The following is a 22,356-nucleotide window of genomic DNA, read 5'->3' as shown; positions in this document are numbered from 1 at the left end:
ACTTAGGTGAATGACTTAAAGAGTATCTAAATGCCAGCCTCCAGTATGGAAATTAAAAAAATACCTCTAGAAAGTGAAAAAAAGTAGCAACATGCAGGTGGAGAGCAGTCAGCAGATCGTCTAAAGAGTGACTTAAACTTGCATTCTCTCTATTGGCCATCAGGGGGCGACTCCTCTGGTTGCAAAAAAAAGTCTGATTGCATGGAAGTCTATGAGAAAATGAGCCTACTTCTCTTAATTTATTATCTCAGTAAACATTGCAAACATGCATTTAAAGCGATGGTTCAGAGTAAAATGCACCCTTGGTCATTTCCACCATGACATCCAGCCAAATACCCCCTCAGAAGCACTTTTTGCGATGGTCAACATTGGTCAAGATAGGACTATCAGCCAAATGGCTTAGTACTAGCGCGATGGTACATTTTGTATATCTCGTAAATTACCCCATGCATGGAATGTTACTAAACTTGGTAAGGACACAAGGAGTTTATTTAAAAGAGCACTTGCCTGAAAGCTTCTATCCTCTGCTGCTAACGCTACGGCTGCTTCGACACCACTTCCGTGTTTACCCAGCTGTTTCCATGATGCGAGTTTCACGTGAGAGTATGAAAAAGTTTTGCTGAATTTTTATAAATGCTTGTATTATCAGGTCAGCGTTAGCAGCAGAGGATAGAAGCTATCAGGCAAGTGTTCTTTTAAATAAACTCTTGATGTACTAACAAACTTTCAAATGCCTCGTTTTGTGAGTACAGACCCTATGTGTACTACTGCAGAAGTTTGGTAACATTCCATGCATTATTATTTACGAGATATACATAATGTACCGTTTTCGCTAGTACTAAGCCATTCAGCTGATAGCCCTATCTTGACCATCGCTAAAAATGCTTCTGAGGGGGTATTTGGCTGGATGTCATGGTGGAAATGACCTAGGGTGCATTTTACTCCGAACCATCACTTTAAGTCAATACAGGATGATGTTTAAAATGGCGACGGCCAAAATACCGATCTTGAGGCTAATAAACCGCTGTCCACAAACCATCAGGTGACGTCACGATTACTGCTTCCACTTCTTTCTTTCTTTTCCACGTCTTATATGCAGGTGGAGCTGAAAGAGGGAAGCTGTCAATCATCAGTTGGACACAATCAGGAATGATAGATGTGTAAGGAGACAATTACTTGTACTCATGAACATGTTCACCATGACTTTATTAGGCGACAATATGTCAATATCGTGTTTATAGCCAGCTGAAAAGAAACACTGCCCCCAAGTGGCAAAACAGAATTAGAGCAGCTTTAAAGATGACCATGTACAAAGTAAATGCTGTACGGATGGAAACAGCTGAATGATGCTCAGGTACTACTGGACAATTAGAGCCCTCTTCTTTGTTCAATGTCCCAGAATGAATTCCATCACTGAGGCATGTAAAGTGCACACACACACACACACATTCAACTGACATAACTGATTTATCAAAACTAGAAAGCTCTTTTTGTGTGTGTGTCTTTGTTATGAAATTACGACAGCTGTTTTCTGGGTTGAAAATAGCTTGTAGAGGAAAGTCCATACAGTCGGCACACGTCGAAGCTACACTTTCACGAAAGGCTCAGAAACATGCACTCATGCTTTACAAATATTGTACATCATGCATGCAAGGCCCCAGTGGCAAGAAGCATTCCTCATTTTCAAGTACGCTTGCAATGGAGGGAAGAAAGAATTAGGAATTCATAAGCATAATAATATAGATATTACATATCGTCCTAGTGTGCAAGAATAAAAAGAATGACATTCAAAGTGTATGGGAGTGTATCACCACTCCCTTTACATGCTGCTGCTTCAAAACAGCACCAAAAAACTAGTGTTTTGTGCACTTCATATTTCTAAATATGATACGAAATCATGCGCAGATACTCAATAATTTCCCTCTTTTCTCCTAAAATTGATTCTTTGTTCCATTTTCTGACACTTGCAACAAATGTTTAGGTTTATTTCTGAAGACTGAAGCTCCAGTGTGGGGAATATAGAAAATAGTTTTTAAGCTTATAAAATATATTTCATATGGTTTAAAATATTTGAGATGGCTTATCATCCATCTCCAAATGTACCATAATGCAACAACAACACACTCCTCCTGTTTCATGGCAGAACAATATGATCAACTCACTGCTGAATACCTACAACAAAACACATGTTACTATGAGTTTAAGTTCAGTCTTGACCTTAGAAATATTAGTTTGGGCAAAATAATCACAACTCAGGGTTCTACGTAGATCAGCCTCGTCTCCTGGAAATGACATTCCCACCCAACTAGACTGCATTGTGAATTAGGTTTCAAGGGAAACGATTGGTGGAAGACCACGTAGGGAGGAGGTGTAGGTGGTGGACGGATCACAAATCACAAGACCTCCACTAGGAGACTGATGTGAGTGTCCTGTTCAAACCAAGTTTAGTTTGATTGTGTTTTTGTTTTGTTTCACTTCCATAGTCATTTTCATCCCAACCATGATGTTTTTTACTAAACAGAACCAAGTAGTTTTGTTGACTAAAACTTGTCACGTGTTTTGTTTTGTTCATTAACCATATTTTTCATTAGAAAGACATCACTGATGGTTTTGTGGACTAGGGTATTTTGGGCATCTTGGAAATTAGGCCATCATCACCATATTACATCATGCTGGATTGAAGAAGACTTGAAACTAGAGATTGAGACCATAAACTCATGTTTACAATGTTTACTGAGATAATACATCAAGAAAGAAGTAGGCTCATTTTCTCATAGACTTTTATACAATCAGAGAGGAGTTGCCCCCTGGTGGCCAGCAGAGAGAAGTACGACCATTTTCTCATAGACTTCTATACAATCAGAGAGGAGTTGCCCCTTAATGGCCAGTAGCTTTGGCTTCACTTTTCTGAACCTTCCACCTGGTTTCAAACTGTTTAAAAAAATGTGACCGTTTGGTCTAGAAAATAAAATTGTTTCCCTGGACTCATAATTGATAGTAAAGTTTAGTTGTATGGGAATGTCATTTTGTTTCCTATACCACCTGTGTCATTTCAAATTCAAATGATAAGAGCACAGAAACAAAACACCAGAGTATTACTGCTCAAATACGTGTCTGCTCCCAGACCTCCCAGTGCTTGGTTCACCAGTTTGCGAGATGCAGAGGGTGAGACATGGGTCCACCATGGTAAAATGTCCTGTTCTTCACAGAGTCCAGATAGAGTCCACGTCTTTCTATCACTGTTGCAAAGAATGTAAACAGCCCTATTGAGCAGAAAACGACTGCAACGAAAGTATAAAGGAAGGGGAATATGTTGTGCATATACCTGAGGCTATATTCAGGAAGTACTAAAAAAGCTTGTTTTTTTTTCTTGTATACTGCTAATTGTTAAGGATACCCAATGCATAATACACTGTTTTTGGACTATATTATTATATTATGTGTTAACAATACTGACTGAAGGTATTAACCTTCCTTGTTCTCATCATCCAAAGTGAAATCCGCCAATCAGAAAATCCTCCAGATAGGAAGTTTTGCTTTTCGGCCATCGATATGTATGGTAGTCATGGAGAGAGAAAAATCATTGTTTCGCCTCGTTTGAATTGTGTCATGAATGACACACATGATGTTTGTCAAAAGTCAAGAAAGTCTCATTTTCTAGTAAAACTGTTGAAGTATCAGACTGTGAAAATACGTATAAACGCAATATAAATATGACACACCTTAAAGGGAGGTCTACGTTATGTCATCCAGCAATTCACCACCTTGGCCAATCAGGTGAACGCATGCACATATTCCTGGGAGATCACTTTGTAGTGGGGTAATTCTACTGGTGTTTCAGAGGTCAGGTGACCTGAACACGAGGTGACCGGAACATTCTCAGCCAAGTAAATGCATTTCCTGCATGTACGGTATGTGGCATAAATGTCTCAGAGAGGACAAATAATGATCTCATTCTCTTCTCCAAATATCCACAAATGAATTTGATCTACCAGCTACACAAGCCGACCAAGAGCCTGACGGAGTCAATACAAAGTGCAGCAGATAGCATCTCTCCTCATTATACACTTCCTTTCTATTTGGTTGAGGTCTGAGGAGCGCCAGCATCACTTCTTCTCACAGGCATAATGAAACCGATCCTCGTCGTCATGAGTCCTTCACCGGGGTCGTGGTCTAGTAACCCACACCGAGGACCTTCTTCATGTGCTCGTACACCACATAGGAGATGCTGACAGCTGGCACAACTTTGAGGAAGTTGGGGGTGATACCACGATACAGGCCCGGCACACCTTCGTGTGATATAATGTATTTGAACTGGCCCACCATGGTCAGCTTGGGTTTCCCATCAGTGGTGACTGGAAGAAGAAGAACGATGGAATTATTGCTGGATCATTTTTGGATTTAAATCAAGGATGTTCGACTCTGCAGTATGTCTCACTTTGTGCCTGCATCCGTGTCCGGATGAGAGCGAGGGGATAGGATGCCAGCTGGCCACAGGTGCTGGAGACGGTACCGCAGCCCAGCAGGACCAAAACTCCGGGATCTGCAGAACCTACACAGTACCTCTGGAGCCAGGCGTTCTTCAGAGTCTTCAAGTTAAACAGATGAAAAGAGAATGAAGAAGTGGAGTATAATAGTGTGTTCACACCCAACACTAATGTTGAAATATTTCAACTGAGTCAAGAAATTTGTGTAACTAACAGCGTTGACATTCTCCACGTCTCGTTACTGAATCCGAAATGGATTGTGGAGAAACCAGAGAATGTCTGTGGTCCCCCAGAGGTCTACGATAGTAGTCCCCATTAGTCCAGAGACCAGACCAGACTATGTGGAGTAACTAGACTGTGGTCCACTGCTGTATTTATGTCTAAATTACCTTATTTGGAGTGTTGATGGAGCAGCTACAGTGTTAGCATAGCATAGCACCCATCAACCAGACTCCATTCAGAAAATAAGCATTTTAAAAGCAGTTAGCTTGTGGTCTTGCAGACAGACCTAAAAAGGCATGACTTGATATATGTATGTATATATATATATTGTAGTTTTAACCACTTATCGTATAAAAAAAATAGGCCTATGTTCACACACCTCATACACAGCCAAGTCAATGCCAGCATAGGGGATGATGCCCAGTGTGTTTGGTAGGTAGCCCCTGTAGAAAGCCCGGACGCCCTCCACCTTCAGGATCTGTCTGGCACAATCTGCCATACCTGAGTATTGTCCCGTCTTTCTTAATGTGAGGCGGGTCTTCAGCACCTACACAACAGACAAGAAGATGGAAGATTGAGGACAGACAGGAACAGGACAGCAAGAGATTGTGCTTCAATTAGACAAGGAGGTAGAACTTGCTTTTGTATTCTTTCACTTATAAAGAACTAGCATCAAGTGGCCATTTTCCATCCATGTTCTTCTTCTTATCTGGTATGGTAAGACATTCTCCTACTTATGACTGGTTCCATGATATATGATATATGTGATCGGCTCAGCTCAGAACCACAATGAGTGGGAAACCGTAGTTTTAGACCGTGTAGCATGTAGACAACAACCATGGAAGTCAATCAGAAAATTACCCTACTTCCCAAGGCGGGGCTACCTTGTGATTGACAGGTCGCTACCAATGCCGTACTAAGGTGACTTCAACACTTAGCTGTAAAGTTGACCATGAATCATGAAGCTAACTTTGTTAACAACTTCACACCAGAACCCAGATGGATCCAGATCCAGTAAGGTTGCCGCTCTGCTGCTTGTGTTCATCAGATCCACCCGTCACTCCTCCACAGTCCAAATATGGTCACTTCCTTCACTGGTTGCAAAAATCTATGGCCAAAATGCCGACTGGAGGCTTCAAAACCTTAGTCCACAAACCAACTGGTGATGTCACAATGACTACGTCCACTTCTTTTTTATACAGTCTATGGTTGTGAATGTGAAAACATTTGTGATGCTATGGCAACAGCTCTGCCTCTCTGATGTTTCCTCGAGGGACTATATTGACACATTGAAAATGAAAAAAAAACGAAAAAAACTGGAGATAATTAGCAGAGGTACTCCAGCAACCCATCAGATGAGCAGCGATGTTTTGTCAGGGACAGACCTGCAGTCTGTCATGTCTCCCTCTTTATGACTCTATAATCACCTGATCTGACATGACCACTGTACCGACACTAACATCCCGGAGTCTGAACCAATAGCACGCTCAGATACGGATGTAGGGATGTTGTCAAATTCCACCACATTGAGCACAGCAGTTTGAGGAATATATGAAAGGACAATAAAAATGGTGTTAAGCTCCAGAAACAATATATTTACAAACTGGCCTTTCGGCCCTATTTTAATATAGACTCTGCAAACACACAGACTGACCTCCATGGGGTAGATGATGGTCTGGGCGGTAACTCCTGCCAGAGAGCCAGCAATGAACCTCTCTTGTACCCTTAAACCACCTCCCCCTTTACTTCCTCGGATCAGCCACTTGATCTGGAGAAAGAGAAGGACCAGGATGTTGGTGAGCACGAGAGACAGGAAGTGCAAAGGTCTACACAGACAAGTTTAGAGACAGAGGAACAGTTAGGATTGACCCTTTGACATTCCAAGATAATTTACAAGAACATTTATCAGCAACAAATCTATCTGCTAGCATGTATTAATTTGTATTGATCCCCACCTGTTCATAGGCCATAAACTTAATGGCAGATTCAGGGGCAATCTTGAGGACATTGATGCCATTTCCCCTCCAGAGCGAGGCGACGCCTCCCTCCTGGACCATTCCCCTCAGTCCGGACCACAGATTAATCCCCCGAGATGTAGAGCCGTGGACCTGGACACACAAAACACTGCCAGGTCAGTCACCTTTACCAAAACCTGTCGGACCCCTGATGAAGGTCGGTATTCCGTCATATATCATCATAAAACCATTATGATGGACTATTACCATGATGAAAAGTAGAATCAGATCCACTTGGTTAAACTGTTTGCTGTGTGTGTGGTTCCAGGCCAAACAGCAGGTGCATATGAGATCACACGTAGCAGAGGAGTATAGGAAGGAATACGCTGCTGTCACACAGCGGTGATGGGTGTCCTGTCTTGGGTTTTCTGTCTTGTGAATTTTATGTTTTATTTTGAAAAGTAACTCTCCTCTCGTTTCAGGTCACTTGCCCTTCCTCATGTGTCTCCAGTCCGACGTCATCCCTAATCCCTGATTGTTGTCACCTGTGCTCCCCTCCCTGATGTCTATATAGTCTGTGTCTTCCCCTGTCTCGTTGCCAGAGTATTTCGTCCCACGTCTGAATCTAGCCCATGACCACAGCTCTCGATCACGTCCAAGTCGCCGTTGTTTCAGTGTTTCAGGTATTCCTCTAGACGAGTGATTTTGTGTTTGTTAAAGTTTTCAGTTCCTAGTTCATAGATAGATTCTCGTAGTAGTTTTGTCCTCCTCTATTGGGAGCGTTTTCGGTTTTCAGCCTTATGGTGCTTTGTTATTTTCCTCCCTTGTTGGAGCGTTTTGTGTTCTCGTGTTTTTCCCATTTTCGATATTTGATATTCCTGTAGTAGTCTCGTGTCCTCCCTTTTGGAGAGTTTCCGTTCTTGCGTTAGCCTCAGAGTCAGAGTAGTAAATCTTTTGTAGTCCCGTATCCTCCCTTTTGGAGCGTTTTTCGTTTGTTAAAGTTTATAATTTAGTCACTGTTAAGAGTAGACATTTAGTTAGCCTTTTGTTTTGTATCCTCCCCTGCGGAGCGTTTTCCTTTGTCGCGTTTGTACGTCCACCACCTTCCCTATCCCCGCTCCCCTTTCCCTTTTCCCTTCCCTCTCTCTCCCCTTTTCCTAAAGTTAGGAATCAAGTGAATTTTCATAGCCATTGTGCTGTCACTCGTTTATTGGAATTCGTGTGAACCTGTAAATAAAAGCTTGGATCTACTGTCCTCACTCTGCCCCTGAGTCCTCCTACTAGTCCAGTCCTGACAGCTGCTCAGCTTCAGAAGTACAACAAGGAGCAGAACCAGTTCTATTTTAATGATATGCCGCTCATTTTCAATGTAAGTGGATGCGTATGACAACTCGTGACGATTAGCCTCAACGTTTATTTGAGTTGTTAACATATTGTACTGCACTGTTTGTATTGTCATAGGTGGTGTTGGTGTGCAAAAGTGTGAAAAATGTCCAAATTGATGGGTTTTTTTTGGTCTTAGAAAACTTTGGAATCCACACTTTACATGCACAATGGACAATTTGCATGTAGCCAGTTTAAATCATTGAAAGCAGTTTCACCCATTCACATGCTTATATATTTTATAATCAATATACAACTAAGCCTGTTTGATATTGGGATACACTTTTTAGTATATGCATGATGTAATGTCTCAGCAGGACACTGTAATGTCTACACACTGTTGCTGTGTGTTCACTAGAAATTGCAGGATTTGAATGAGAGTCGAATACAGAAGTTGGCGCAAGGCTTTATGGGTTTATGCCTTTTAGCATTAATCAATTAGTAATATGGAATTGGCCCCGTATTAACTCAGCAGGAGGTTTCAGAGTCTGTTTCAAGCTTTCAGCACAGGCTGTTTTAGCTGGTCATGCTCCAAACGCCCACCTGAACTACCCACCCCGTGCTCTGTTTCAGTCCTGTAAGTGGGTGCAGAGGGAGAGAGTGAGCTGCACACCTCACTAACAGCTGATTTTGTTTTTCCACAGGAATTAAAAAAAGGTGTGAATGAAGAAATTTCTAAAATAGCATTATACACAATGTACCCTGTATAGTTAACATAACAATGCATGAAAAGTCCATCCATAGCTGATCTTTAAACAGCCGGCCGCGTGGAGTGGAAGTGAAATGACCAACCTGCAGGAAGACTTTCAGGCGGTCCAGAGGAGCAGTTCCTGTCCGGGACACGGCACCTGCCATCGCCCCGGCAACCAGCTGCCTCCACACCAGACCGGATCGTCGCTCCCGCTCTGAGAACTCATCTGGTACCGTCGGATGTTCCCCAATGTCAAACATCTGGAAGAACATGAGACATTAAAGGGACGATCTGTTTCTATTCACAAGAGAAATATGCCAATGTATCATTTTTTATTCTTCTTCTGCACCGCCACCTCTACGACATACACACCACTTAAGTCTAAAGGTGCAATGTAGATTATGTCATGATAGACCATTGTGGGGTGGACGTCATGTGTATGCCACTGCAGCTGTGGGCTCATTGTGGAGGCAGAATAATGTCTTAGAATATAAAAAGATCTTCATTTTTATAGAATACTGTCATCCCCAGCCATTAAATGGACTGACTGGACAGAATTCTGGTCTCTGCAGCTCATCTCTGATATGATATTTACTTCTCTATGACTCAGCACAAAAATCAGTTCCTTTCTGGAGATGAAATATTTATTCATGTTGATTGTGAAAGTTGTTTATGAGATTTTTTTTTACAGTTTCTGCATACCGTTTTATGAACAGCCCAGTCGTGCGTCACTTTAAATGTTGCTGTCGCAAGGAATTGTGGGTCGGTGTTATTTCCCTTCCTTTGGTAAAGGAAGGTCCAGTGTTTCCAATGATAAAGGAGACTTGAAAGGGAGCATCGAAGCATCTTTCCTTACGGGAATACTTAGCCATTTACATTAAGCTTTGTATCTATAGAAACCTGGTAGTATGTTTCAATGGCCGTCATCAGACGGAGATCTCCGTGTTTCTATTCTGAAAAAGAGCCCCCGATAACGCAAATATCCTCATGTTGCATCATCGGAGGCTCTTTAGTTGGAGGGGGTGAGACCACAACACTAGTTTCTTCATATCTTCAACCCGCCTATAGGGGGCAGCACCCACTGAGACTACAGACCTGTTACAGACCAGTGGTGGGACCCACTGAGACTACAGACCTATGACAGACCAGTGGTGGGACCCACTTAGACTACAGACCTTTACAGACCAGTGGTGGGACCCACTGAGACTACAGACCTATTACAGACCAGTGGTGGGACCCACTGAGACTACAGACCTATTACAGACCAGTGGTGGGACCCACTGAGGGGGCCGTCGGCCATTCCACAGGGGACAGTTCAGTGGGAGTTTTTGTCTTCCATCCACATGCGCCAAAAAGTCACTGCCTGCCTTTTCTCAGTCAAGAAGGCACCAAACTCTAAATATATTTTACATTTCAATGACATCTATGACCCACTTTCAATACACATTCATGTTTCCACCGGGGAAGTTGTCCTTAAACATTTAAGAATTCATACACATCTTATAACGGCTGACACTTCCCGGTCATTTATTCCGTTAGGAACCTTCCGAAGCAAAAATGACTTTTCAAAATTATTTTCATTAAATATTTATTCCAGTGGGCTGCACGGTGGTGTAGTGGGTAGCACTCTCGCCTCACAGCAAGAGGGTCCTGGGTTCGATTCCCGGGTCGGCCTGGGTTCCTTCTGTGTGGAGTTTGCATGTTCTCCCTGTGTAAGCGTGGGTTCTCTCCGGGTTCTCCGGCTTCCTCCCACAGTCCAAAGACATGCAGGATGGGGATAGGTTCATTGATGACTCTAAATTTCCCGTAGGTGTGAATGTTAGTGTGAATGGTTGTTTGTCTCTACATGTCAGCCCTGTGATGGACTTGCGTCCTGTCCGGGGTGTACCCTGCCTTCGCCCAATGACAGCTGGGGTCGGCTCCAGCCCCCCCGTGACCCTGAATACAGGATAAGCGGTAGACAATGGATGGATGGATTTATTCCAGTTACCTCCTTGAGACAGCCATTGCTGTTTAGGAAACCAAGAAAGGGTTGTGACTCACATGGGAGTGTTTCCAGTGGTGGACGATCTCCTCCATGTTGTGGAAGGGGTTGAACAGGAAGTGATCTCGCCATTCTTTCCAGTCAATTGTCATGGTGCCGTCCCTGTCCATACTGGGAGAGAAAGCTGCATCAGAAAATGACAACTCATAACGGGACATGGCACATCAGCAGAGTTCACATGGCTTCTAGCATCACAAATGAAATATTTTTTCTTACGCATTTAAACAGAAAGCTCATCAGTGTAATCTGACATCAGCAGTGTTGTGGGTAACTCTAATTACTTTTTTCGTGTAACGTGTAACGTAACGCGTTAGTTTCGTGCGTCAAGCAATCAATAACTTCGTTATTTTGTTTAAAAAGTAATCCGTTATTTTAAGAATTTCTCCGGATACGGAAAGAAAAATCCCGACTGCAGCCTGCTTTTTGTCAGACAGTAGTGTTCCACCTGCGGATGTGTCAGCGGAGGCGCAGCGCTGTGATGCGTCTCTGCCCTGCTGCTGACCTACGTAACCTGTGTCAGTGCTTCAATACCCCACCACCCTCCAGCGCACCCGTGGGTGGAGTCTCGTTCTTACTCCCAGGAGAAATCGACTGTCGGACAGATGTTTCAAAAATCTTCTTCTGCTATGTTTTAATCACTACTTTGAAGAGTAAATGTAAGTGGACGATGGTAAAGTGAATTTAGGCCTGTGACACTTGAATAGTATTTTAGTTCGGCTATTAGGCTATTTGTCATTTGCCTGTGTGCCAGTGAGCGATTTTATTCGGCCTGTTATCATTTTTGTTCGACATAGATCCAGCTGTTAACATTTCTGTTAGATCGTTGACTGGTCGTTAATTTCTAAAAATGGATCTGAGTCTGCTACCTGTTTACCTCAGATTGTGTTTACAAGTAAGCGCACTTTATGCACTTTCATAACTGCATTCGGGTTAAAAAAAAATCAGGAGTTACCTAATCTTGTTTGGTGCTCATATATAGGCTACCTGGGCTGGGTAGGTGTGAATTTTGATTCATATGTTGTGTGATCAAAAAAGAAAAATTAATTAATAAAGCGCTATGTGGCATATTGCTAACTGTCTTTATTGTTATCCTGCAGAGTTAATTTGGTTGTATGACTGACATTACTCATCATTGTCACAACTTCTCGGTGCATTTAAAGGAGGCTGTGTGCGTCAGTTAAGGTGCAGCATGTGCGAGGCACTGCAAACAGCTTTTAATTTTTGGTAACGCATGAGTACTCTAACGCGTTACTTTTATTCACAGGTAACGCTGTAACGTAACTTTTAATTGATGGTAACGTTGTAACCTAATTAACTACTTTCCAAAGTAACTATACCCAACACTGGATATCAGGTTCTAGAATGTTAAGAAGCATTGTTTTCTTGATGACTGCGGGACACATTGTATCGGGTAATTTCAGTCTCATTAATAATGAATGCACAGAGAAGGATTCACAAATGTATTTTGTGATTTATATATAAATGACTCTCTTCTCAGGGCTGCACGGTGGTGTAGTGGGTAGCACTCTCGGCTCACAGCAAGAGGGTCCTGGGTTTGATCCCCGGGTCGGCCCCGGGTTCCTTCTGTGTGGAGTTTGCATGTTCTCCCTGTGTAAGCGTGGGTTCTCTCCGGGTTCTCCGGCTTCCTCCCACAGTCCAAAGATATGCAGGATGGGGATAGGTTAATTGGTGACTCTAAATTGCCCGTAGGTGTGAATGTGAGCGTGAATGGTTGTTTGTCTCTACATGTCGGCCCTGTGACAGACTGGTTACCTGTCCAGGGTGTACCCTGCCTTTGCCCAATGACAGCTGGGATCGGCTCCAGCCCCCCCGCGACCCTGAATACAGGATAAGCGGTAGAAAATGGATGGATGGACTCTCTTCTCAGAAATACATTTCAATACACACACAAATGGAGAAAAATGGCTGAATTTAACAGTAAGCGGGAGGCATTTCGGTACCAAGTCACTTAGCACTTTGGACTGGTACCATTTTGTTTGTCACAAAAGCAGGAGCAGGACCAGAGTGAATGTTGGTTCAGCGTTTGATTGTTGGAGTCAGCTGGAGGAGTTTCAAGGACTGAAAACGCTGAGGTGGCCACTTTTCTTCTGGAATGGTAAGATATAGTTAAAGCCAACTTTTAGCTAACACCAACACTGGCAACCCATTGAGGGCGCATGCGCTTCGAGCAAAAGCTGTGTTGTGACGTGAATGCAATGGAAGGGGGGAGTACGAGTGCGACATCTAATGGCTGGATGTTATCATTGTTGTCAATAGCACCTTTAATACTACTACTGTTAATATTACTACTACTGTTAATAGTGTGCAGATGGAACCCAAGATCCTGTTCTGCTCCAGATTTCTGCCTAAAAGTCTATTAAGGCAGTTTTTGCTGTGACTCTGCTGCTGGTGATGTTGGGACTTGAAAATGTGGTTCATATATGGTTCATATTTTTATTTGCTTGTTAAAGGTGCCCCAATGCCCCCCTGGTGTGTATTGAAGAAGACTTGAAACTGGAGATGTTTACAATGTTTACAGAGATAATAAATCAAGAGAGAAGTAGGGTAATTTTCTCAGAGACTTCCATACAATAAGAGGAGTCTCCCCCTGATGGCCAGTAGAGAGAATGACAGTTGAAGGCACTTTCAAGTTGCCTCCTGGTTTTATGGTGGCAATTGTCATAAAAGTAGAAAATGTCATGAAGCACCACAGTGATGAAATAAAAGGTTGCGGTACCTCTGCAGGATCCTGGAGGCCTGCTCCATGGTGACCTCCACACCAAGCTTGTGCAGCGAGTGCTGGATCTCCCCGACGTCGATCCGACCTACGAAACACAACAGAAAGTGGTCACACTTCCGTCAACAATAACCTGCATTGTTCAGCCCATGATATGAAATGTATTTCATGTGCATCGCTGGAAAACAAGTAGCAGGAGGTAAGAGGGGATTTAAGTGTGCATATGTGTGTGAGGGTGTTTCTCAAAGCCAAGGATCTCCTTCCAAGTGGGGTCCTAGAAAGTCTGGACTCCTTCTTAGTATTCAGAGAGATACACTGAAAAGCTGAGCCAGCGTGAAGGTGTACAGAAGACCCTTATTTAGAATAATACAGTACATTACAATTTCTAGTTGCATTCCTCAACCATCCCAAAATTATTATTATTTATAAAGGTACAAAACATACAATCAATGTGCTCCTTAGAGCCACCAGACTCCAGAGAAAGAAAAATCTTCAAAACTGTCTTGGTCAGCTCTCTCCAAATTGAGTCAGAAATTGGATTGGCAGTTTCTCGCCTCAAATTAGTTCAGAAACAGATTTTGACTGCTGAGGTGAAATCTGAGGTGAAATGAAAGCGCACAAGCATATTTCCCCTGTCTCCCAATCGGAGGACAGGAAATGCATTGTCCGCACTGTATTGTGGGTGTTTTAGCAGTGCAGCGGATAAACACCAGGCTGCAACATCCGGATCTGACCACTGAAGCAAAGGCTGAAGTGCCTTAAACTGTCAATCTCTCTACTGGCCACCAGGGGGCGACTCCTCTCTGATGGTATAGAAGTCTATGAGAAAATGGTCCTACTTCTCTCTTGATGTATTATCTCAGTAAATATTGTAAACATGAGTTTATGGTCTCAATCTCTAGTTTCTAGTCTTCTTCAATCCAGCATGATGTTCATTTAGTACATTATGGTCCATTTAGAGTCCACCAGACCAGAAAGCAGGGGTTGAATGTTTTATGTAGCTTTATGTAAATAAAACAAATAAATGAAATTGAAGGACTTTGAAGGGTCCTGGACATAGGCAGTGATGTATCATTCCTGAAATACAGTTGTTAAAGGATCCATCCTTGACATTGAAAAACATCCTGTGTGTTAAGTGTGTGTGTGTGTGCGTCACACCATCATTGTTGCGGTCAAGACTGTGGAATATGAGCCACAGCCTCTTCTCGTGGGCCCAAAGGTACTGAGAGAACTCCTGGAAGTCCAGCAGACCATCGTGGTTGACGTCGCTCTCAAGGACTATCTGTGGGGACAGAGGGAGGTGGTGGGTCAACCAGCAGGGGGCACCAGCAGATGAAGACGGGACGGAGCAGGTGGAGGTGAACAGGTGAGGTTGTGTTGCTCAATGCAGACGGCCACGTAGTGAAGGGGGTGCATAGAGAGTGAGACAAAAACAAGGACAGAACGTGAGAAAGTGTGCTTCCAGTGAAAGTCTAAAGAAAACTACATCTTACCTGCAAATGCAACTTCTCCTCTCTTGATTAGGACAAAAAGACAGAGAGAGACAAAGAAGACAAGACTAATTCTTGAGCACGGAAGGGTGGAAAATCACACACTGCAAGTGTCAACAATCTCACGGCAGGTCGGGAAATAGTCACTAAATCCTTCTGTGTTGTGTTCAGGGACATGAATTGTCCATATATTTTGTGTCTCTGAGCACTAAAACAATGTCAATCCAAAGTTAATTAGGATCCTTTTTCGTGGTGAACACACAAATTCAACGCATCCATTTGACATCTAGAGCTAGTGGCGTAGTATTAAATATTGAGGTGCATGTAGGTCCAATATCACAGGACTTTGACCACCAGACTGCGTTTAATCTAAGGGTGCACTCACACTACACCAACCGGACCGCGCCCAGCACGCTTGAGCCTAAAGTCCGGATTGTTTGGCCACGCTTCCTCCGCCCGGCACGCTTGGAAGAGGTAGAAAGCCCTTCAATAAAAATAATTGAAAATATTAATCTGGCAGTGTGTTCAATTATACAATACCTTAGTTTTACTGTTTTGGTCTTAAATCCGTGCCTAATCTGTCCCGTTTTGCTTGCGAAAAGCTGGAAAGCTGACAGCTTGTTTCGCGCATGCGCACTGTGACACCGACTAGTACAGTTACTGCTAAAGGCTGTGTTTACTGTAGATGAGCATTTTGAATGGCAAAAAAGCTGTCAGTGAAGCAGCTTATCTGCCAACGCGCATGCGCAAAAATGACTTGTTTGAATTGTTCAGCGGGAAACTGTCAGTGGTTCATTCATTGTGTAGCCTGGTCAAAATGACTGAAAATATTAATTATATTCAGGCTTTGCGTTCAGTGCCGTTTTCGCGGAGACCTTTTGAGGAAAAGAAAGCTATAATTTCAAGTGGACGGCCTACTCCTGAAGTAAATATCACAAAGACTGCAAAGAATTCCGTCCGTCACTTTCAAGCTAGCACGTATGAGAAACATAAATGGCTAGCTAGCCGACCCCCCTCCCGTCAAACGATCCGGTCTGACAGCGACATATTGCCTGTTCATTCATGCAAACCATCTCGAAACACTCTCTGTCAAACAAGGTGGGGAATGAGAAATCTGCGGCGCTACTAGCCTAGTTCGTTTTAAAAACACACCGGCAGCAGCGCCTACTGATCTGAGACGTGTCACGTGAGTTACTGTAAATGCTGTGCGGAAAACCAGCTGTGGTCTGTGATTGAGGTGCAGACGGGTGAGTTTGGAGCTGACGAGAGGATCGCGCTGACGACCGCTTCGTTACATTTTTCTCATTGAAAAACTATACAACTGGCATTTAGATGATGTTCTCCATAAAAAAATAAGTGAAATACTGTAATAACAATTCGGTTTTAGTAATCAACCGCTTATAGTGATCAAATGTACTCTGGACCAACGTGATCACTACAAGCTGTTTCCACTAACCATATTATATTTTTTATTAAAAAATATAATGCCCCCCCCACGGGCGCGCATGGTATTGACACTTCAACATGACCACAGTAAACGGTCACCGCTCGCCACTGATGCACGGGTACGCAATGTGGACATGACGTCGGCTTTAATGGATAGGCCACCCCACTCATTATCGCTCCCTCAGGATTCTGGGTCAGGCTAGGGCTTCAGACTCGTGGTGTTAGTGGAACCGGAGCAGAACCGGACCGGTAGTTTTATAATAAAAATGACGCTGTGTCTCCGTGAGTGTGAGTGCGCCCTGAGAGGTTTTATTGCCTCAACCTAACGTTGGATTTGTTGTCTAAACCACCATGGAAAACACAATTCTACCATGTGAAAATCAGGGCCAGACACATTTTTTTGTAGGGGCCCCTTAATCATACAACATGGGTTATGCTGTCTGAATGGGGCCCTGTGATAAATATCACAGGACGGTGGTGCTGGGACGCTGTGGTAGTATGAAAACACTGTTCACCATGATCATGTTCATTCGGTGCCGTCCTTTTTTCCTGCCGAGGCAATTTACTGCGGTTTTGCTAGTCGCGGTATACATCCCTCCAACCTCCAAAAACAGTGACAGGAATGCGGCACTTGGTGAACTGTATCAAGCCATCCGTGAACAACAGACAGCCCACCCAGACAGTTTCACCATCCTCGCTGGAGATTTGAATCATGCTGATCTCAAGACTGTTCTTCCCAACAAGGGGGGGGGGGTAACATTTTGGACATGGTCTACACTACCCACAAAGGAGCATACAAGGCCTCCCCCCTCCCCCACATTGGACTCTCTGATCACATCGCTGTTATGCTAATACAAGCATACAGACTGAGAGTGAAAGTCACCAAACCGGTTCAGAAGCAGGTACGGGTGTGACCTGAGGGGGCCTCCTCTACTCTTCAGGACTGCTTCGACACAACAGACTGAGAAATGTTTTAGCAGATCATGACCCCATGGCTCTCTGTCTGTCTGCTGCCAGCGTGAAGAGGATATCTCCACTATCAACACCCGCAAGGCAACAGGTCCAGACTACATTCCTGGTCGTGTGCTGAAGGACTGTGCAGAGGAGCTCACGGATGTCTTCACGGATGTCTTTAACACTTCTCTGAGACAGGCTGTTGTCCCATCAAGCTTCAAGACCACCATCATCATACCTATACCAAAGAACCCTAACCCCCCCTTAGTCACACAATTCAACAAAGTTAAATTGTGTGACTAATTCATAATCTGTTGTATTTAAGATGCATATTTAAGATGCATGTCATTAAAAATCCAATCCATTATATTACTGCAGCATAGAGATCGGTTCTCCATACATTGGAGGTATCAAGAACTTGGTACCTGTTATCGATCCTTATTGTACCCAGATCTCCAAAAATTACCATTTGTGTGCTTTTGCTTGCAGCCAATATTTAAAAAATATATAATAATGTGAACATTCAAGCAAGTTAGTGTACAAAAATCACTTTTCATTGACATTCCTCTGAAGTGATGGTTAGAGAACAACGACGACTGCTGGAATATGGTTCTAGATCTTAAGACTAAATAAAGCCCAGAGTCTTGGCTGTGGTGCCTCTGCCCCTCACCAGCGCTAATGCTAACCGCTAACTTAAAAGCTAAATGCTAGCATGCACACTATTGTTATGATTATGGTTAGCAAAGGGCTATAAAGGTGTGGTACAGTGATACAGTTGTGAACATTTGTCAATACTCTGGTTTTCAGTTGGAAAACAGGTGGTTAAGTTCCTCAAGCAAGGTCCTGTGTTCACTGTTACCAGGAGACCGAAAGACTAGTCAACAGACTCCAGGAGGAATGGTGGGCCACAGAGTTAGAGAATAATGGATTAGGTTTTGGCTCAGATTGAAAATGTCAGTTTTACTTCAGGTACTTTTTGTGGGTTGCTGGGAACACTTGGACCACTAAGCACCCTTGAACGAGAGCCCTCAAAAGTCAAAGGAGTGCTTTCAGCTAATCACTCCATGCCACCTATATGTTTCTGTACTTCTATACTTGTGAGAACCAGTTAGATGTCCATGTGTAATAACCCACACACATTCATCAACACAGTTTTCTGGTGTTCTGCAAACTAATATCAAGCTACTATCTCTGCAAATACTTGGATGTTGTCTATAAGAAGTGGTCGTAGTCATGGTGACGTCACCTATCAGTTCCTGGACTACGGTTTTGAAGCCCAGAATTCGGCAGTTGGCCATCGCCATGGGGAGCCTGGATCTGGATCCATGTGGATTCTGGTGTGAAGCTGCTAACAGAGTTAGCTTCATAGTTCAAGGTCAACTTTACAGCCAAGTGTTAAAGTCATCTTAGTAGCTAACTGCATTTGTAATGTGGTAGTGACCTGTCAGTCATCAGGTAGCCCCGCCCCTAAAGCATCCCCTGCTTTCTGGTTTGTTGGACTCTAAAAGGACCAGTACTAAATGAACATCATGCTGGATTGAAGAAGACTTGAAACTAGAGATTGAGACCATAAACTCATGTTTACAGTGTTTACTGAGAATAAATAATAATTAATAACAATAATAATAATAAATCAAGAGAGAAGTAGGGTGCAATTTAAGGAACTTGGCCTCTGCTTCACTTTTCAGAACCGGAGGTAGCAGTCTGGTTCAAATGGAAACATATAGAGAACCAAATCAGAGCAGGAGAGAAAAGCCACAGCTGGAAGACCAGGTACATCAGATAAATTACGTCATTAAAATCATGTAACAATGTCAATTGTGTAAAGGAAAATAATGAGCTAATATTATACACTATTTTACATATTCAAAAGCTTTGGACTCGCAGGAGAAACAAGGAGATCCCAGTAAAGTGAAGTTGAATATTCCTCCAAACAGGGTTGGATTCCTCTGCAAACTGGGACTCGGAGTCTTTCTAAGCAGGATCACAGATTAGTGATTGATCTGCACGACACCTGACTGCCCTGTTTAATGGTGCTGCAACTATTTCTACCACAGTTACCTCCCGTAGTCTGTCACCGCTCTCTTTACATGGATCACAGAGGACGTTCTATGCTGTACCAGTTGTAAGACCTCTGAGGTAAATTAGTGATTTGGGGCTCCATAAATAAAATTGGAAATTGAATGATCATGTTGGGATGCATTCCTATGGATACATATATAAGATAAAAAATAATGTAGTAAATGGACTTTGGCATTTAATAAGAGGCTAAGTGCCACCTCTACATATATATATATATATATATATATATATATATATATATATATATATATTGGTCAAATATGTATATAGGACACAGGAAGGGGCTGGACTTATCCTCTCTAATGACCTTCTCTTCATCTTCCTTTGCCTGAACCAGCCATCTTTGTGAACATATTCCACAAGTGTCTCACGCCTCTCATGTCAACGTATCAATGCTTATAGTGCACATGTTTGGAAAGTGCCTGTTGCTCCCGTTGCAGCACAGACTTTCCACTTATGTCTGGGCTACTTTTGATTAAGTCGGTCTCGTAGATGAAATTTGGACTGCTTTTCTCAACATTTAGCAGTGTTTTGAAAATATTGTGAAAAGAATGTTACCTGTATCAATATTCATACAATGATTAGCTGTTATTTGGTAAAAACTCATGGACAATTCAGCAAACTCTGTTATGTCCACCTATTGACTCATGTACTCCTCTCCAGTACCACTGTACTCCAGTACAGTCTATGGGTTTTACACAGGTTTCATGATTTGGACTGTTGTTTCTTTAATCAGGTGGGTTTATGTTGGGCTGTAAACTGGTCGTCCAACCTGGAAACACTGTACATCTTGTTCCTGCTAACGGTCGTTAGGGACGTACGTTGTGTGAGACCAGAGATGTAGTTCAGAGCGGTTTCACACTAAACTCAATTATACGACGACAAACCTATAACACACTGAGACTTCCTGGACTTAAATATATTATAAGTTGACAAAATATCACATGTATAATTCATGGTACAATTCAAATGGGATCAAAACATTATTTCTCTCTGCCCGTTGACGACCATACATATTTTTTTTCTGAAATAAGGTCCTGCTATATAAAGAGTACTTCTCTATAGCGCCTTTATAGCATATCAATACTATTCAATATATACTCAATATTCAACTATTGATACACTGATAAAGTTGCTACCTGCCCATCAGGATCAAAGATCATCATTCACACACATTCATTCTTCGGACCAACAACTTGGGCTGTTTGGCTTTTTGATTCACACCTTACCATGCAACTACATCAACTACATCAATGAATGGCAGAGATCGCTCACAGCCGTGGTTTTAGTTTAAAAATAATTAAAAATGTTTGAATTTAAGATACTTCAAACACATGGCTGTAAAAATTTCGGTCTGAGGGTCAGTGTGCAACCTCCAGCTTTAAAAAGGCAGCTGGGTCTAATAAATGTAACCTGAAACACTGACAGTAAACTACCAGAAGACAATGAGCAGTACTGATACTTCACTGACACCAGATCAGATATAATATTATACAAGTCAAGTTCACATGAGGAAGATTATTATTACAAGAGGATACTTTGAATTTTAGTGGGTCCATTTAAGATGCTGCATACTTTCTTGTTTTATTTAGCAATATTGATACTGTAATTTCAAATATAATATCAAAGCTCTAGTTGATATTTAAAAACTATTACTGTAACAAAAAATACAGTACATATTTTTGACTGTCTTTTGACAGTTAAAGTATGACAACTGTAAGCACAAATACCCTACTTGGTAATGACGTAAATGTTTTATTTTACATCTTACTGTAAACAAAAATGCATATTAAAGTGATTCTATTCACGTAACACTGAACAACACTTTCTGTTATATTACTTGAAATCCTCATAACATACCCATAGCAATAAATAAATTAAATGTTTTGATGTTAAAAGAAAAAAAACTGGGCCGGAGAAAATACAGTAATTGGACATCCTGCCTGTCTGTCAATACTTACTTCCTGATTACACTCTGCCTATCTGGGGCGTTTGGCGTTCTGGGGGCGGGGCTTTGAACAGAGGTCTTGGACGGGACTTTTTTAGTTCTGTGAAGCAAAGTCCCGTTGGTTTTTCCAAATTACCTACTCAGCCTTTAATGACTGTGTTTTATCTACAGTTAAAATAGAATAATACCGCAAACAAACATGATGGTATGGGGATTATTTTGTGTTGCTGTTAAAACAGAACTACTGTCACCACGTGTAAAATAATTACAGTAAATAAATAAAACATCTGCCATTGACGAGGAAATAAACTGTTTTGTTGTTGTTGTTGTTTTTTACAGTAAGTTACTTTTTGGCAGTCAAACACTGGTGCCATTTTAGCACTGTGACTTTTTTATTTAATTTTATCCCAAGTTAATTGTCCACGGCTGCATGTTAATTACTGTGATCTCTCCTATTTATATCATTTGGGCTCCTGTTTTCCTCACGGAAATATACACGGGTCACTCCATCACTGCACGTGTCTGAGTCCGCGTGCACCTGTCCCAGCAGCAGCAGCAGAGCAGCAGCAGCAGAAGCAGAGCAGCAGCAGCAGCAGCAGCAGCAGCCTCACCTCCTCCGCCTCTCCCCGGTGTAGACCCCGAGCTGCCAGGCCGGTCCTTAGCTCGTTGATGTCGACCCTCCCATCATCGTTCAGGTCCAGCTGCTTAAAGAGCTCCGCGTACCTCCTCTCTCTCTCCGGCTCCACGCACGCCCCGCCGGCCCCGCGGTGAGTCTGCCCGCTGAAGCCGTCCTCCTCTTCGCCCATGTGAAATAAAGAAATCGGCTTTTCTCCGCTGGTCGACTGTGGATTTCCCAGCCGAGCATAACACTGGTGGACCGGCCCGCTAGCTCACCGCGTACCGGGAGCACAGACGGA

The 22,356-nt window shown here is 42.7% G+C and overlaps 2 protein-coding genes across 2 annotated transcripts in view; one reads left to right on the top strand and one right to left on the bottom strand.

The window, feature by feature from the left end:
- Positions 1-22,356, top strand: part of LOC311031491 (ornithine decarboxylase-like) — a gene marked incomplete at its 3' end in the record, with an annotated part of 229,983 nt that overhangs the window by 123,054 nt on the left and 84,573 nt on the right. The gene's annotated exons all lie outside the window — the stretch shown is intronic.
- LOC311030473 (mitochondrial adenyl nucleotide antiporter SLC25A23-like) lies at positions 3,389-22,323 on the bottom strand. The gene is made up of 10 exons (XM_084036240.1): positions 22,051-22,323; positions 14,678-14,801; positions 13,520-13,607; positions 10,782-10,893; positions 8,840-8,998; positions 6,665-6,817; positions 6,364-6,477; positions 5,089-5,256; positions 4,439-4,589; positions 3,389-4,355 (listed from the first exon to the last, which is right to left on the bottom strand). The coding sequence occupies exons 1-10, from the start codon at positions 22,243-22,245 to the stop codon at positions 4,174-4,176; spliced, it is 1,446 nt and encodes a 481-aa protein (XP_083892366.1). The 5' UTR covers positions 22,246-22,323; the 3' UTR covers positions 3,389-4,173.

This window comes from Eutrigla gurnardus (genome assembly GCF_963514095.1).
Source record: "Eutrigla gurnardus genome assembly, chromosome: 20".
NCBI classification, from domain to species: Eukaryota; Metazoa; Chordata; class Actinopteri; order Perciformes; family Triglidae; genus Eutrigla; species Eutrigla gurnardus.
Note: the sequence above shows the minus strand (reverse complement) of the source record. Positions and strands in the feature narration are given on the sequence as shown.